General features: G+C 40.3%; 1 protein-coding gene across 2 annotated transcripts in view; it reads right to left on the bottom strand.

Annotated features, from left to right (window-relative positions):
• FOCAD (focadhesin) overlaps positions 1-18,848 on the bottom strand; it is a 315,705-nt gene that overhangs the window by 241,358 nt on the left and 55,499 nt on the right. For both annotated transcript variants that reach the window (XM_043565388.1, XM_043565389.1), the window contains one exon: positions 15,997-16,101. In XM_043565388.1, the coding sequence (XP_043421323.1) occupies positions 15,997-16,101 (105 nt within the window). The remainder of the gene's footprint in view (positions 1-15,996; positions 16,102-18,848) is intronic.

Here is an 18,848-nt window from a genome sequence, read left to right as displayed (position 1 = left end):
TTTTTCTCTCTCTTAGAGAGATAAGTACGGCAGGCCGGTCACATCAAAACGCTCATGTTAAGCACGTTAACACGGTTTCTGCATGTTATAACACCATCTATTTTCTCATCAACCTCACCTAATCTATCATGCACTAACTTCACACGCTGGCAGCCTCCTGTTTGTTAAAGCACAGGCTATTTCTGACTGATCAGATTACTGCCATTGCTAAGGGATCGCTCCAACGTTTTCTGCCAGCGCTCAGAAATCATAGCAAAATCCTACTTCCAAATTCCAAACTCTCTGGCACTTAAACCTATCCAGAATTGCTTCTACTCTAGTTGCCGCAGATATTAATGAACAAATGTTACCAATCCTGAAAGTCTCCTAGGAATGTCAGATCGGCCGAACTTCTAAGAGCCGGAGTTCAGTAGGTCACGTTCGTGAACATGAATACAAAGGAAAGAAGAGAACCTGCAAATCTTAGGTAGGGGTTTTTCTCCCGCCAAGCATCATACTGAAGTGAGGCGCATCATATATGACCATCCATTAATCCTCCATTTAATGGTGGTATTGACGACTATTTGAGAAGACGATTCAACAAATTACCACACCACTGTGTATTATATTACCACATACGTGTGGGATCATAGAGCACTTACATGCTTATACGTCATCCCTGCCTGCTTCTGACTCCTCATCCCACAAAAAACTTGAGTATCTATCTCCCTTTTTTTTTTTTCCTATCTACTATTTAAGTTTTGTCCAAATTAAAACAGGTCAATTGAAATAAGGGGTAGTAATTCTAATTTTCTTTTTTAACATTTATTTTTGAGAGAGAGAGAGACAGACAGACAGACAGAATGTGAGCAGGGGAGGGGCAGAGAGAGAGAGAGAGGGAGACAAAGAATCCGAAGCAGGCTCCGGGCTCCGAGCTGTCAGCACAGAGACTGACGCGGAGCTTGAACTCACAGACCGTGAGATCACGACCTGAGCCAAAGTCAGACGCTTCACCGACTGAGTCACCCAGGCACCCCAAAGGGTAGTAATTTTAAAGCAGGATCAGAAATGATGCACATAGGACCAACCACTAAAATTTAACTTTTACTTCACTGGGATAGTGGGAACCACTCTAGCCTTTTTGCATGAAGCTGAAGGCTTATCTTGCTAGCCGCTGGATTCAGCGATTCTATTTAGTATCTCTGACTTTTACACTAAAGATGAGATGAAGTAGAATATAGTAGAATAGGGATTATCCAGATTAATTACTGATTTAGACATCTGGATAATTAAATTTTCTACAGAATTGATTATGTCAGATCCAAGTGCAAATATTGCAGAGAATAATACGCAATATTGATTCCAAGAAGCTCTCTTGAGGAAGAAGGGAAGCCCAAAATAAGAACATTGAATCTTACTAGAGATTAACATTTGATTATAATATCATACTCTTCCCATTGAATACAATGAACCTAAAATCAATTATAATTGCCAAAATTTTGTTTTAATACTTTGAGCATAATGAAGCCAAGAGCTAAATTCTCCCTTGTGAATCATCAAATTGGTAAGTGAATACAAATATATAAAGCTTTATGCTTAATTGAGTGAATGCATTTTGCAATTCAATATACATTATGGTGCAACTGCCATGCGTGAAGTTTTCCCACTCTTTGCACTACTGCTCCTTGAGGTCAGATGATTCTTTGGTGGTGGGGGGGGGGGGGGGTTGTCCAATGCACTGAAGGATATTTAAAAGCATTCCTGGACTCTACCCACTGGATGCTAATAGCATTCAATATAGTTGTGGCAATCAAAAACGTCTCCAGACATTACCAAATGTCCCCTGGGGAGCACAACTGTCCCTGGTTAAGAAGCACTGCAGTACGTAAAAGGACAAGCACTATCAGAGGCACAAAACCGATTAAACCATGGTACCATCCCAGAGCCACTGCAAAAGGCTAGGATTCCACCTTCACCTTCCTTACGCTGAACCAAAAAATCAATCGATCGTACTCAAAATTTCAGATTTCTTATGGAAATACACCAATCAAATTTTAACAGTGGAGCACAAGAGTTAACACAATACAGTAGAAAGAAACAAAATGTCTGCTGGAAAGCTAATGGAAAAGTAGTCCTTTCCAAAATATAGAATTAGGTTCCAACATAAATGGTATTAAATAATATACACACTAATTTGAGTAGGATAGAAAATAGTTATTTTCCTATTTAAGATACTATAATTAGGGCACTGAAAATGTCACAAGGCTAAGTATAATTCACTCCACTCCTGACGCATTCCAGGATTATTAAATTCGTGGATTATTCAAGATTTTTCTTTCTTTCTCTCAAGTCACTGCTCGTTAGCCATGCCACTTCCTTCAAGTACATCCGGCTGAGAAAGGTCACGGTAAATGGAAGGATCGGCAACTTAAACAAGTCACCTCTGCTCTTCATTAGGAGCACTTTTGATCAAAAAGAGAAGTGGTACAGAAAAACACCAAGCAAGACCTGGGTTATGCCTTAAAATTTCAATGATCCCCAAACCGGCTACTCAAGTTATAAGCGTAAGTTGCCTATAACAATGGATTCAAAATGATAAATGGGTTGACCATACAACCAAACTGATCACTTGTGAAATTAATAGTGGCAGACAATGGTCTGAAGAACAAACACCCACGTGGGACACGGTCATCATTTTCATTTATACAAGCAGTGCGTCCGTATCATCATCACCATCCTATCTCGGAAAAGACTAGGAGTGGAGAGGGGAGGGGAGACAGGAAAGGGAAAAGCAATGAACTAAAAGGGTCGAGCTCCAAATTTACATTCTGGCTCCGCAACAAACCGTGGGATTTCAGGCATGAGAATTAACCTCTTGTGGGCAAAGTTTCTTCATTTGGAAAATGAGGACATCAGACTGAGTACCTTCCAGTGCTAGAGGTAGAGAACTCAAGCCACCCATTAAAGCCCTAACCTTCACAGTGCTCCAGACTTGAGGTAGAACCAAACCCTGTCAAGGCAGAAAGCGGTACGGATGGCTCTCAACTGTTAATAATTCTAGACCGAGCTTATAGGACTCTAAGGCCAACATCTCATAAAATCCAAGCCTCAAAAAAGAGGTCTCCCATTTTTAATCTCAAAGAGATAAATCATACCAGATTTTTTTATTTCAGAGAGAAGTGCTTTTTTATTTCAGAGAGAAGTACAAATTTTTAAGTCAGAATTTTCTAACTCCTGAGACATCCAAGAGATTCTCCCTTCCTCTTAAAAGAGAATAGCACTGTTTTTCTAAAGATTACAAATCAATACAAACCGGGCGACCTGGTCACCTCTCACCGGCCTGTAAGGGCCTCTTCTCTCTCCCTCACTGTGTGGTTTTTGTTTCTGCCCCAGATGAACCCATCTGTTGTACAGTCTTTGACACTTTCCCATCTCAGGATTTATACATGTTTAACTGCCATTGTAAGTAAAGCATCTAACACAGCACCTAGCACACCGAATACTCCATAAACGGGGTACCGCTGTGATGATCACGCGGGTAGGTTTCTATCTTAAACCAGAGCAAAAGCTGCTTGAACGCTGGACCGGTCTTAGTCTTGTTAGGTTTCCCTTTCGGTGCCAAGGCATGGCTACAGTAAATGTAACTCACATACACACACACACACACACACACACACACACACACACTTTCCCCAAAGCACCTTTTAAAAACTCTTTCACCAGATCCTGAAAAACCAACTTATCATAGGGCCTCTAGTACGTGGTTTCAAAGTCCACATTGTTCAGAGAAAAAAAAGCCCAGAGGAAGCACGCAGAGTTGGTACCTAATACTTCGGTGCTCCCCACCCTTTAATAATATTGTCAACAGCACAGAGCAGTACGCGCATCTTAACAGAATGGAGTGGGGGAAGGAACGAATGATAAATTCATGGTTCCACTAGACTAGCGCGGCGGCAATGACAGAATAAGGTATGTAACTAGATTCACCTCCCCAAGTATAAATACATCAATCTTAATAGAAAAGAGGGAGTAAAAAAAAATTAGTCCTGTGGTAGGCAAATCAAAAAAGCAAAAGTTATTTGTAACCTTTGGGTCACCTCAACCTTTCTGCTCCATCTCTGAATACACAAAAGCTATGATTTGATTTACATCATAAATTCAGCGACAGACACAGATTGCCTTTTCTGTGTGAGGAAACAATGCCTGCAGTCACCATGCATTTTCATGTATGCAGCTGTGACCCTGGCGCTTTCAGAAGCATAGCATAGCACTTACTACATCAGATATGCATTTTAAAAGCATTTCTCTACCTGCTCTGAATTTTGATTTGAAAGTGCTGGGTAGAAGCCAAAAAGGGATTTACCAAAAAAAAACCAAAAACCAAAAAACAAAAACAAAAAAACACCACTCTGCAGATTTTAAGATAAAGAATTGCATAACAGAAATTTAAGATCCCACAATGCATACTACTATAAAAAAAGAAAAATTAAACAACAATTGTGAATTATCCTATAGTCTTGTGTTTTAAGACAAACGTATTTTTCCTTTCCACATAGCTCCCAGAAGATTTTTAGATCAAAAAGTATTTTAATTCTGACATAGTCACTAATGTCGACGAATTTGACTATTTTCTTTGGGTCCATAATGCAAACAGGGAGAGTATAAGATTTCTTTGAAATTTTTTTTTTTTTTTTTGCAGGATCCCTTTTTTTTTAAAATTTTTTTTAATGTTTATTATTTTTGAGAGAGAGATAGAGAGAGACAAAGCCAGAAGGGGAGAGGCAGACAGAGAGGAGACACAGAATCGGAAGCAGGCTCCAGGCTCTGAGATGTCAGCACACAGCCTGAAGCAGGGCTCGAACTCACAAGCTATGAGATCGTGACCTGAGCTGAAGTCAGATGCTCAACCAACTGAGCCACCCAGGTGCCCCCAGGATCCCTATTTTGAGAGGCAGGGTATTAATGCAAAGGTGTCTACAAACGTCGGAAGTTTAGAACTATTTTTAAGTACAAGGTAATGGCTGTGGGGCAACCAATACTCAGGGTTCCAAAACTTCTATTATTAAGTTACATGCCATGATTGCAAAAAATATGTACAAATAAAAATAAAATTACATTAAATTTAAACACTAGAGACAAGATAAATAGGCTAATAAGACAAATATTACATTTTATGCCCTTAAAGACATTTATCATCAAATTACTATAGCAATGTTTAAATTAAACATCCACGTTTAGAAGACTTTAAAAGCATATTCTAGTGGCAATTGCTAACTGGAAGACTGTACGATACGTATAGCTTATTCTTTAGGTCTGATTCTAAATCCCAAGTGTAAACCCCAGGTGATTAGAACCATAAACTGTGAACAAAGACTTCCCTGGGTGGGAAAAAGGAGAGAAAAGAGGAAATGAAAACAGAAGCAAAACACGCAGCTCAACAGAAAGAATCAAACTGCAAAGAGCCAGATGGCCCTCGGAAAGTTATTGGCTCTGCTTTCCCGGTTACTGCCCTTGCTTAGTTCTTATCATTAACTCTGCTGGGCTTTCTCAGAGTCAGATCTGACACTGATAATTCCTTCTTACCCATATTCTTACCCATATTCTTTTTCATAATTTTTCTATAAAAATGTCTATGTATCCATTAAAGCAAGAATTCACAATCCCTTTGAAATGATACACAAAATTTTGAGGACTCGTGTGTGTGTGTACATTTTCTATGGAGGGACTAAAACTTTTCTGGGGTTCTCAAAGAAGGTCCTGATCAACCCCTCACCTCCAAAACCTGGGAAATACCAGTGAATTACAGTATATCTAAAGTAATTGTTGCAATTCAGGCTTGTTAAATTCCCGCTTTCAAAAAAAAAAAAAAAAAAACACAAAAACTACAAAGTAAAATGCTACTTACTCCCTCCCCCAAAGAAAGGTTATATATGATGTGCCCAAAAGTGGTAACTCCCCAAGTACTGAAGTTTCTGTAACTTCAGCAAAATTAAAATATCTTAATGTGTTCTAATGGTTCCAATCCCTTACGGCAGCTTGACTATGTAGTACAGACGATTTAATAATGGCGTCATGCTTATTTTATGCTAAATAAAACCAAACGTCTACATCTCAGGGGATCCCTTTAGATAATATATTCAATTATTGAAATAATCAGCTTCCCCAAAAGCAAAATGCTCACTTTGACCAAAAAAAAAAAAAAAAACAAAACAAAACCTAAGGATTTAGATGGTCAAGTTTTTAAAGTATTACAGGATTCTAAGCGACCTCATTAATAAAATGTAAATGTAACACGAAAATTTACAAAAAAATGCAAACAATAGCTACTCTTTTTAATTTTTTCCTTTAGTGTCTCAAGTTTTAATTCTAATTAGTTAACACACAGTGCAATATTAGTTTCAGGAGTAGAATTTAGTGATTCATCATTACATATAACAATAACTACTTCTTTTTCAAACGTTTATTTTGAGTAAGCCAAGTACGCATGCACGTGTGCACATGGGGAAGGACAAAGAGAGGGAGAGAGAGAATCCCAAGCTGACTCCCCACCGTCAGCACAGAGCCCAACACGGGGTTCAAGGGGTTCAATCTCACAAACCGTGAGATCATGAGCTGAGCCAAAATCAAGAGTTGGACACTTAACCAGTTGAGCCACCCAAGCACCCCTCTTTTTATATTTTATTTCATTTCATTTCATGGAGAGAGAGAGAGAGAGCGCTAGCCAAGGAGAGGGACGGAGGGGGAGGGAGAGACCATCTTAAGCAGGTTATGTGCTCAACACAGAGTCTGACATGGGGCTCAATCCCATGACTCTGGGATCATGATCTGAACCAAAAACAATTGGATGCTCAGCCAACTGAGCCACCCCGGCTCCCCTAACCTCTCCCTGATTTTACAAAAATTCACAGGTGTTATGTAAAATATAGTGCCAATATAATCATAATAACTTGAGTATTACAGAGAAAGTAAGTTCAAATCCAAATCTCATTACCTCAATACACCTGGCTGATAATGTCCATTTTATTTTTTTTTAATTTTTTTTAACGTTTTATTTATTTTTGAGACAGGGAGAGACAGAGCATGAACAGGGGAGAGTCAGAGAGAGAGAGAGACAGAATCTGAAGCAGGCTCCAGGCTCTGAGCTGTCAGCACAGAGCCCAACATGGGGCTCGAACTCACGGACCGCGAGATCATGACATGAGGTCAGCCACTTAAACGACTGAGCCACCCAGGCGCCCCGACGATGTCCATTTTAAAGATAAAGACATGGAAGGAAAGAAAGGTATATCTTTTTCTAATGTGACCTTGAAATACCATGATGTTGTTTGGTTATTTTAGCTATTTGCCAGGGATTCACAAACCTATTTCCACATCAGGAAATTTTGTTAAATATGTAGATTCTAGGCACCCACAATGGCTGACAGCCAAGCTTTCTAAATCGGTATCTATTAGACACAGGGTTTCAGAATCTATAGATTAAGTGCATTTCCAGGAATCCCTACTATTTCCATCTCTCCATTGCCACTAGCAAATCTGAAAGGAGTGGTAGGCTAGGGAAATCACCACTTTGAAATCATCACGATGAAAATTAGTTGGGAGGCTGTGGGCTTAATGAGGAGCAGGATAGCTGCTTGAGTCCAAGAGTCCTCCCCAGAGATTGCTTATTAGTTACAAGAGGAAAATGATTAACAGAAACAAGACATCACCTTGACTGGGTAACCAAAATTAAAATCACCACTGATCATCACCTGGCTGGCTTAGTTAGTAGAGCATGTGACTCTTGATCTTACGGTCATGACTTTGAGCCCAGGCTGGGGGTAAAGTTTACTTAAAAAAAAATTATCCAGTGATGGAGAAGGTGGACATCAGTGCTTCCAGGTGTGATATCCTGGTAAGGACACGGCATCACTTTTATGGCATTCCAAAATGTCAAGGTCATAAAAGACAAAGAGAGGAAGAGAAATGGTTCCAGACTTTAAAAGACTAAAAAGATAGAACAACTAAGGGGACCATGTGATCCTCAACTAAATCCTACACACTAAAAATAAAAAGGAAAAAGGTAGAAAAGAACGTTATTAAGAGAGAGGACAAAACTAGAATATGGACTATAAATTACTCTCTCGATGTTAAATTTTCTCAAGTTGATAACGGTTCTCTGGCTATATAAAAGAATATCCTTGTTCTTAGAAAATACACAGTATTGAATACATACAATCTACTCACAAATGTTTTTAAAAATTGTATCGACAGGGGCACCTGGGTGGCTCAGTCGGTTAAGCATCCAACTTTGGCTCAGGTCATGATCTCACGGCTCATTAGGTTCAAACCCCACACTGGGCTCTCTGCTGTCAGCACAGAGCCTGCTTCAGATCCTCTGTCCTCTTCTCTCTCTCTCTCTGCCTACCCCCACCCCAGCCCCCACCTCATTCTTTCTCAGTCTTTCTCTCTCATATAGAACGATAAAGCAAATGGGGCAAAGTATAAAAACACTCACGGGGTAAATGGTGTAAGGGAGTCCTTTGTACCATTCGTGCAACCCTTCTGGAACTTTAAAATTATTTCAAATAATTTAAAATTTTTTTTAATTTTTAAAAATAATTAAAATAATTTCAATTTCTTTAAAAAGAAAGACCTCCGATAACTCCCCACTACACTTTAACTAAAACCCAAAGTCTATGCCACGGTCCTGTGTTCTTGGCCACGCCCCCTATCCCGGGCCTCTATCTCGGCCTCCCTGTCTCTCCAACACAAAGCTCCAGCCCTGCACCTCCCCATTAGCAGCTCCAGGGCACCAGCTCTTTTCCACAGCAGCATGCAGGCACGTGCTTCCACCCAGATCTGGAACATCCTTCCTGGGTCCTTCCCACGGTGGACTCCACTGCATTCTTCAAAACGGACAGAAAACGCAGAAGGAATTCAATGCTAAGAAAGAACTAGTCAGCCAAACTAAAACTGGAGCTACATTTTGAGGTCCACAACCACCAACCAGTCTTGGCGCATTCCGCGTGGGAATTTCCCTTGGGACTCTCTTCGCACTTTCTATTTGACTGCCTTAAGGGACAAATGTGTTTGCCTTAAGAGATAAGTGAAAAAGATCAATATGAATTCAGAAGTACTTCAGCCCTTAGGACACACGTCTTCACTTTCTTAAAATTAACTCTCCATCTAAATAAACAACAGAACACCGTCCAAACAGATGAACAAATACACATCTAGAGTGCATAGCTAATCCACTCAGGGTACAACCATCCATGACGATTGGCCTAATCACCCATTTCAGAGCACACAATCTGCCAAACCATTTAATATTCCCTGATTTCAGAAAGTACAGCTTGATGTTGATCAGACTGAACCTTTCCACAAATAAGATTCTTAACATTTGCTATTTGTGCATGTCGGCCACTGTCTGGCACATCAGAATGGTGCCGGAATTCTGGAACAAGCAGTCACTGCTCATGAATTCACAGCTATTTCCTCACTTCGGCTAAAGGAAGAGAGATCTTGAAAAGATTGCCATAATATGAATATGCAGAGGAAAAACTACATGCAGAAGCACATGGCAAAATTGCAAGAGGGAAAAACATGGCTTATTACAAAGCCACCGAGAAAATGAGCCTCGATAATTTAGGAACCATAAAGATTTAGTTTAGTTCTTCTTCCTTCCGACTGACATGCCCACTACGTCTCAGTTCTCTGCCACACTTCCTCTATGGTCAATATTGGAGAGCGTTTAAATAACTTACATCGAGGTATGTTACAGAAACGTGGAGTTCAAACTAACCAAAAGGAAATCCAGACTGAACAAAAGGGGGAAAAGAAAAATAAGCCTCAACTAAAGGACACATAGCAGTTTAAAAAAAAAAAGGTAATTAAAAAATTGTTCACAAGGGCACCTGCGTGGCTCAGTCAGTTAAGCATCCGACTCTTGATTTCAGCTCAGGTCACGATCTCACAATTTGTGAGCTGGAACCCCAAATGGGCTCTTTGCTTTCAGCAGCACCTGCCTGGGATTCTCTCTCTCTCTCTCTCTCTCTCTCTCTCTCTCTCTCTTTCTTTCTGCCCCTCCCCTACTCTCTACCTCTTTCTCAAAATAAATAAATACACTTAAAAAAAATAAAAAACTGGGGCGCCTGGGTGGCTCAGTAGGTTAAAGTAGGCGTCCAACTTTGGCTCAGGTCATGATCTCACAGTCCATGAGTTCGAGCCCTGCCTCAGGCTCTGTGCTGACAGCTCAGAGCCTGGAGCCTGCTTTGGATTCTGTGTGTCTCTCTCTCTGCTCCCCCCCTGCTTGCGCTCTCTGTCTCTCTCTCTCTTTCTCAAAAATAAACGTTAAAAAAAAAATTAACTATTAAAAAAATAAAAAAACTTGTTCACCAGGAAAGAAGAGCTTCTCAAGTTTCGGAAAACTGATAAGTGCCTAAAACAGAGGCTGCAAACCTGTTTGCACTTGGACTCCATCCTGTGAACAGATGTGTTTTGTCTGCCTACCCTGTATTTTTAAAAATTTGAATTGTTTTCCGGCATTCAGTGGTCAGGAATTTCAGAGAAAATATTCTTACCATTGAAACATCTGAAGGTCTAGCAGCAATGAACCCCTACTGCCTCATGTCAACAACTGGCCAGCAGTTCTCCACCCTACCAGCACGTTGGAAACCATCTAGGAAGCTCTAAAATCACGCCAGTGCCTGAGGCTAACGCTCCAGTCATTCTAGCAAAAAAAGCCCAGGCACCTGTATATTTAGAAGCCCCTCAGAGGCTCTACTGGGCAACCAGAGTGGAGGCTCGTGGACCCAGAGTTTCACACGTAGCCTGTGCGAAACATAAATGTGCTGTGTTGTGTTTCCAGCTACCCCCATCCTAAAAATCATTCGCTGAAATCACATTTAAACATCCCCATTTAATCTTGTTGAAGGCACAAGACTAAAGAAGGGTCCGGCTCAGCGATACGAACTTTACTAGCCACATACCCTCTACTCTAATGGATCTCAAAGCATGGTCAGTAGACCGCCGGTCTATCCAAATCTTAAAATGCACGTTTCCAGCCATGTTCCAAACAAACAGATCAAAAATGCTGAGGATGAAGGCGCCTGGGTGGCTCAGTCGGTTAACCGTCCGACTTCGGCTCGGGTCATGATCTCGCAGTTTGTGAGCTCAAGCCCCGCACTGGGCTCTGTGCTGACAGCTCAGGGCCTGGAGCCTGCTTCGGACTCTGTGTGTGTGTCTCTCGCTCTGCCCCTCCCCTGCTCGTGCTCGGTCTCTCTCTGCCTCTCAAAAATAAATAAACAGTAAAAAACAAAAAAACAAAAAAACAAAAAACCCTCTGAGGATGAGCTCCTCATACACTACAAACACTGCAAATAAGTATTGCTTTACAAGAGGGTGCGGAGGGCTCTCTTCCCCTCCTGCTCCAAACAAGCATCATCTGACCATGAAGAACACTAACTTGCTAGGGCCACAGAATTATTTCTTTGAATAGAGCGGTGGAGTTTAAATCTCTTACATCCCCTCTCGCATGTGTACTTCACTTGCTTTCACTGGCCTGCTTTTCCTTTAGAAATGCTCTCTGGTTCTGCTCTCAACCTCTCTATTGTCCTTGGTGGACATGGCAAGATGAACTCGGTGCCTTGGTGCTTAGGAGGAAACAGACTTTTTGCCTCCCAAGCAGGGAACAGAGGCAAGGAGACAGGACTAAGCCACTCAATATCCCCTCTGGTTTGCCCCCAAGGGGCTCCTTGCAGCTCATAGGTGGTACCTTTAAGCTCCCAGGGGCTCAAGCAATAGTTCTCAAATTTGAGCCACAGGTGACCTATATCCAGATCACTGAGCAGCTGGGTAAACACGCCGATTCCCAAGTCTCCTGCAGAACCTACTGAATACTCATCTCCAGCAAGGGCTTGAGAAGCGGTCCTGTTAACAAGCTCCCCGGGCGCTTCTTAGGCACAGAAAGTTTGAGAACCGCTGAGCTCCAGGTTCAACAAAAGAGAATACCCTCTCTAGAGCGCCTTCGAGAAATTCATAGGAACCAGGGGAAGCCGCTGGCTCATGCTGGGGGGGCTCCCGCCCCGCTCTCTTCACTTCCATACTGGCACAACTTGTGCAATTCAGCACCGACCCATTTAAAATAACCGCAGACTGTTTTGCTAGAATTCCAATTAATCTGCTATTAGGACAAGGAGAAGTGAGAAACGCATAAACTCCAAAGCTGTAGGCTAGCAGAGTCCTTAATACCATCAAAACGCAGATTAGTTTCATTCCCAGAAAGCTTACAATTATTTGTCATACAACTTCCATTTTAAATTAATCTTCCAGCATAACCAGGGAACGCCTCTCTCAGTGGAGTTCTGGGCTCCGGGTAGCCCTTCTATGCTTTCGTACACAGCTCATCAGCCGCCTCTCCAAAGCGGAATGATATTGCTAACCACCGTGTGGCAAAGAAGGCTCTAAAACAGCATGACAATTTTATGCTTGACTCAGGTAAAATCATAGCTCTCTTGAGGGGAATCTGCTCTTCAGACTCACCTCTCCTCTGTTCCTGCCATCCTCAATCCCCCCTGGAGGAACTTAAGGCTCTTATACACTCGATTACACTCTACTGATTTATAGTGCCAAACAGCCATTCACATAAGGGCTCTCCATAAACATTACCGGATTATGCCAACTCAGGTGATTGATTCTGGACCTCTTAATGTGCCGCCCCTCTAAAGACACAACTTATGTATCCAGTACGATCTGAGCTCCTCACACGAGGCTCCCCATCCTCACCTTCCACCGACTGTCTTTTGAAAACAAGACCGTAAGTTAGAAGAACCAACTAGAGGGGATGATAAATTATAAAGCGGGACAACAGGTGAAACATTACAGATGACTGAAGGTCTGGCAATCACACACAGCAAGGACAATCAGTACGAAAAGGAGAATAACTCTTTGGATGATAGAAAATTTGCTTTTACCATCCTCTGAACCAGAGCTTCTTAAACTTTAAGGTGCCTACGGATTACCTGGAAAATCTACCTGGAACGAGGGTGCTGATCCAGGTAGGCTGAAACAGACTAAGAGATCTCAGCCTCCTAACAAGCTCCCAGGTACCACTAACACCGCTTCCGATCAAGCGCTGCTTATATAGGGTAGCGGTGGAAAGCAGCATCGGCATCACCTGGGAGCTTGTTACACGACAATCCTGAGCCCATCCCAGACCTAAAGAAAAAGAATCCTGCGGCACCTGAGTGGCTCAGGCGATTGGGCGTCTGACTTTGGCTCAGGTCATGATCTCTCAGTTCATGAATTCAAGCCCCATGTTGAGCTCAGCTGTGCTGACAGCTCAGAGCCTGGAGCCTGCTTCAAGTTCTGTCTCTCTCTGTCTCTCTCTCAAAAATAAATACATATTTTTAAAAATTACAAAAAAGAAAAAGAACCCTTTAATCAACAAGGTCCCGGGCACTTAGCATGCACATTAGAGGAGGGCATGAGCACTGGGTGTTCCCTATAAGTGATGAATCACTAAATTCTACTCCTAAAATCAGTATTACACTCTATGTTAACTAACTGGGATTTGAATAGAATTTTAAATTTTTACAAACATAAAAGAAAATGCACACTAGAGCAAGCTGACATACCGTCTTATACTCACTGTGAATCAGAATCATGTGGGATCTTTTTTAAAAAAATCCAAATGCCTAGGCCTTACAGCAGAGATTCTGATTCAGCTGATCCGGGGCATTTGATTAGTCCTAGGTTTGTTTGTTTTAAAGCACACCCAGGTCGTTATAATAAGCAGTCAGTGCTGAAAACCACTGAATTAAAAATACGACACTGGGAGGGTGTCTGGGTGCCTCGGTCAGTTGAGTATCCGAGATGAATACTCAATTCGGGATGAATTTCACGGGATGAAGCCCCAAATTGGGCTTTGGGCTGATAGCCAGAGCCTGCTTGGGATTCTCTCTCTCTCTCCCGCTCTCTGCCCCTCCACCCCCCACTCTCCTGTTTGCTCTCTCAAAATAAATAAACATTAAAAAATATATATCCCGCTGGGAGGAGGGAAATATGGAGTGACTACTAATGGGTGAGGAATGTGGGAGGATATGAAAACGTCATAAAAGTAATTATGGCAAGGTTGCATAATTCTATGAATATACTGAAAACTGTTGAATTGTATACTTTAAATGGGTCAATCCTGTGGTATGTGAATTATATCTCAATAAAACTATTACATAAAAATTTAAAACTTGAATGACTTTCCTATTTTAAAATAAATAGCTCCCAATGAACAACAATGAAATGGAATTATTTTCTATCCTAGAAGAGTGGCCCAAGAATTTGAACTTCTTTAAACACACACACACACACACACACACACACACACACACAGATGTTTATATGACTCATCTAGAAATATTTAAAATCTGCTCATCTTCGTCTTAGGTTCAATTCTGGTTAATGTAATGGATGAAAGAGAAACCAGAAATGAAAACATTGTTATCTCACAGAGCGCCACTATGTTTAAAACAAAAAAAGGAAGAAAAAAATCATATTTATCAATTTGAAAAAGTTTACACACTCCAAGTTTCCAGAGTATTTTCAAAAAAACAATTTTCCTTTTGCTTCCCCAATTTAAAAATAGGGGCGCCTGGGTGGCTCAGTCGGTTAAGCGGCCGACTTCAGCCAGGTCACGATCTCACGGTCCGTGAGTTCGAGCCCCGCGTCGGGCTCTGGGCTGATGGCTCAGAGCCTGGAGCCTGTTTCCGATTCTGTGTCTCCCTCTCTCTCTGGCCCTCCCCCGTTCATGCTCTGTCTCTCTCTGTCTCAAAAATAAATAAACGTTAAAAAATAAAAATAAAAAAAATAAATTAATTTATGAATTAGCTCATAAGTTAGCAATGAATTCACTAATTCATTGTACTACATTCTTCCAAATTTTCTGTATGTTTGAAGACATTCAAAAAACATGTCAAGAAGAAAATACATAAGATGAAAATCTGACCTTGTTAGAAAACTGGCTTAAGAAACTCTCAATAACGTACTCACAAAAATCAAAAAGATCATAAGTAGCACTAAAATTTCAGAAAAGATCATTGTAATACAGGAGACACTGTTTGCTTATTATCAAAAGCAAAGTACCAGAAGTATATGTAACAGGTATCAGTTGGTATTTTGGAGACTCTCGTAGCTTCTGACAGCTGTGATGTCAAATGCTCAAAACTACAGGTGCTATGTGCTCAAGCCAATGACGGTTCATTAGCACCTGACTTATTTTCCCTGTTGGATCACCATGTAAGCCATTCGCCCCCCAGAACCACTGCCCTTGTTTATGGTCCCACGTTCTCATTCTTCTGAAACAGGCATATTCCAGACACATAACTGAACAGAGTTCCTGGGGCCCTCTATTCATTAAGAGACACTCTCTTAAGAAATGGCTTTCTGGGACCTTCAATGCAATGGTTAGGGTCACCTTCACAAGTAAGTATGATGCTGTCCCTTGTCCAAACTCCTCAATAAAATCCAATGTATTTCACTGTAATTGTTACTATCTTCTGTGTTGCTATGTTCTTTTTAACACAGTTCTACCATGTTACATTACACACAGGACAAAGAAAAGGCAAATCAATGCCCCTAACTACCAACCTTGCCCCGGGTATTAACCTTTAAATGGCCTATTCCTTTTTAGAGTGAGGAAGTTTACCCTCCTACCTAACCCAAACTCCTCCTGCTTTATGTACATTCACTCAATCAACTCTACAGTTTTCACAGTATTGGGAAGATGGTTACAATTCTCCAGAGCAGAAAGAATTTTGGGTAACAGATTCCAATTCCAAGGAAGCAACCCTGAAACCCACAATGGTGACGTCGGCACGTTTTCAACTCTGCCTCAATCTTACGCATCTTTGAAATACTAACTTCCTGAGAGGTCAAGACCCACAATCACTGCCGAATTAAATAACTAGTTCTTAACAGATTAGCATTATCTGTTCCTAATTTAGTTAACAAGTCGCACACATTTTGAAGAAAGAAAAAAAGGCATACCTTATAGTATATAAATTCCGAATATTCTTCTCCCCACCTTGTCCTTCCTTTAGAGCTTGCATTTGTAATAACTTCATAATGGCTTTTAGCAAGCCATGTGTATTCCTGTAAAGAAACATAACAACGTGTTAAATGCCAGAGATATAAAGTGAATATTCTAATCAGGCTCTTAACCCTACCATTTTTAAATAATTGAACACTTGCCACCCACACTAAACAGAAACCACCCACACGCACCCACCTCTTTCTACAGCACAGCCAAGAGGCCTAAAAGTCGACAGCTCTCAGGCAACATATTTAGAAGAGAACTGGAGCCAAAGAATCAAACCACCAGCCTCTCAATCACCTCCCTACACACACTTGGGGGGGTACCAATCAGGAAAAAATAAACATCAGCCCACATAATTGCAGGCAGTGACCACATCAGTTACCCATGCTGAATAATTAAGTCCTTCATTTATAAATATTAGTAGACCATGAATAATAACCAGACATATGAAATGGATTAGCCACTCAAAAAAATGGGCCAGGGGACCATTCGGGGCAAATAACCCCCAATAAAATAAAATTAATGGGAGTGGGGAATAAAATCTTAAATTTTTCCTTTATTCTAAGAGGTAGGAGGATAATATATCAAAAAAAAAAAAAAGGGAGAGAGAGACAGAGAAAGAGAAAAATAGAATAGCCTGCCCTTTTAATTTTTTCTTGCTATTAATTTTTTTTTAATTGTGAAATGTGATCTTTTCTAGTTTTATTGAGGTAAAATTGACAAATACAATTATAGTATATTTCAAGTATACAATGTGATATGTGCATACATTAACTTGATTATGGCAATCATTTCATAATTAACACATCTATCAACTCACATACTTTTTTTCTGATGAAAATACTAAAGACCTACTCTCAGCAATTTCAAGTATACAATACGTTATTGTTAACTGTCGTCAACATGCTATACATTAGATTATCAGAACTTACTCATCTTATAACTGGAGTTTGTATCCTCTGACTAACCTCTCCCCATTTCTCCCACCCAGATGCTGGCAACCACCAGTCTACTGTTTCTGTAAGTTTGGCTTTTTTTTTTTTTTTTTTAAGTAGGTTCCACACCCAGTGTGGAGGCCAACAGGTAGGGGCTTGAACTCACGATCAAGACTGAGCTGAGATCAAGAGTCAGACACCTAACCGACTGAGCCACCCAGGCGCCCCCTTTTTTTTTTTTCTTTTAAGATTCCACATACTAAGTGTTACCTAGTTCAGTATTTGTCTTTCTCTGGGTTAATACGTAGCATAATACCCTCCAGGTTCACCCATGTTGTTACAAATTAGCCTGCCCTTTTAAAATAAGGTTTTCTTGGAGAACAAAAAAGAAATCTTAGAAATAAAAAAATAATTGCTTGTTAAATGGGGGGGGGGGGGGGGGCCGTATTTTTTTAAATCATGGTTGTTAATATTTATGGAGCATCCACTGTAAGCTAAGTATACTCCTAAGTGCTTAACATGTATTATGTAATTTACTATCCAGAATATGGTAGGTTACAAGTCACTGTTAACTTTATCTTTAGGCTAGGGCAAGACTTGGACTTAATTCATTGGTATCATTTGGGCCAATTATGTGAGGTGTTATTTAGTGTACTCTTTTATGACATTTAAAGTTTTCCAGCTGACAAGAGGTTTGTCCACACTGTCCAATACATCAGCTGATAGCCACATGTGGCTCCTGACCACTTGTAATGTGGCTCATCCAAACTGAGACGTGCTATGTGTATAAAAGACACACTGCGTTTTAAAGATTCAGGAGACAAAAAGAATATAAAATATCATGTGTAATTTTTTATATTGACTGTACATTGAAATAATATTTTCGATATATGGGGCATATACTATGTCATTAAAATTAACATCACCTGTTTCCTTTTACTTTTTAATGCAGCTATGAGAAAATTTTGAATTGCATATGTGGCTCACAATTGTGGCTCACATTTCCTTATTTAATAATTTGCTTTCGATGTGATTGGAGTTCTAGAGAAGACAGATAACAGCCCTATGATTTTTTTTTATTGATACTATAGTTAACATACAGTATTATATTAGTTTCAGGTCTACAATATAATGATTCAACAATCCTATATACTTCTCAGTGCTCATCAAGATAAATGTACTCTTAGTCCCTTAAAGGATTTCACCCATCCCCCCCACCCACCTTCCCTCTAGGAACCATCAGTATGTTCTCGTATTTAAGAGTCTATGTTTTTTTTGTTCAGCTTTTTTTCTTTCTTTGTTCATTTGTTTCTTAAATCCCACATATGAGTGAAGTCATGTGGTATTTGTCTTCCTCTAACTTATTTCACTTAGCATTATATACCCTCTAGGTCCATCCATGTTGCTGTAAATGACAAGATTTCTTTCCATCTTTTTTACAGATGAGAAGTATTCAGGGTGTGTGTTTTATTATATCTTCTTCATCCATTCATCTATGGATGGATACATGGGTTGTTTCCATATCTTGGCTTTTGTAAATAATGCTGCAATAAACACAGGGTGCGGATATCTTTGCTAATTAGTGCCTTTATTTTCTTTCAGTAAATACCCAGTGGTGAAATTACTGGGTCATATGGTAATTGTTTTTAATTTTTGAGGAAACTCCATACACACCTATGATTTTTAACCAATTTGGGTCACCCATCCCTAAAAGCAGTAGAATCCCAGAGAAAAGCACATACATCATATATATGCATTTAATTCACAGAAAACTAAGGCTAATAAATGAACTCCAGGTTTTTTTTAATTTTTTTTTTTAAAGTTTATTTTTTTGAGAGAGAGAGACAGAGTGTGAGTGGGCGAGGGAC

The sequence above is a fragment of the Prionailurus bengalensis genome, chromosome D4 (genome assembly GCF_016509475.1).
Source record: "Prionailurus bengalensis isolate Pbe53 chromosome D4, Fcat_Pben_1.1_paternal_pri, whole genome shotgun sequence".
Lineage (NCBI taxonomy): Eukaryota > Metazoa > Chordata > Mammalia > Carnivora > Felidae > Prionailurus > Prionailurus bengalensis.
The sequence above is the reverse complement of the archived record's forward strand: the minus strand, read 5'-3'. Positions and strand labels throughout refer to the sequence as shown.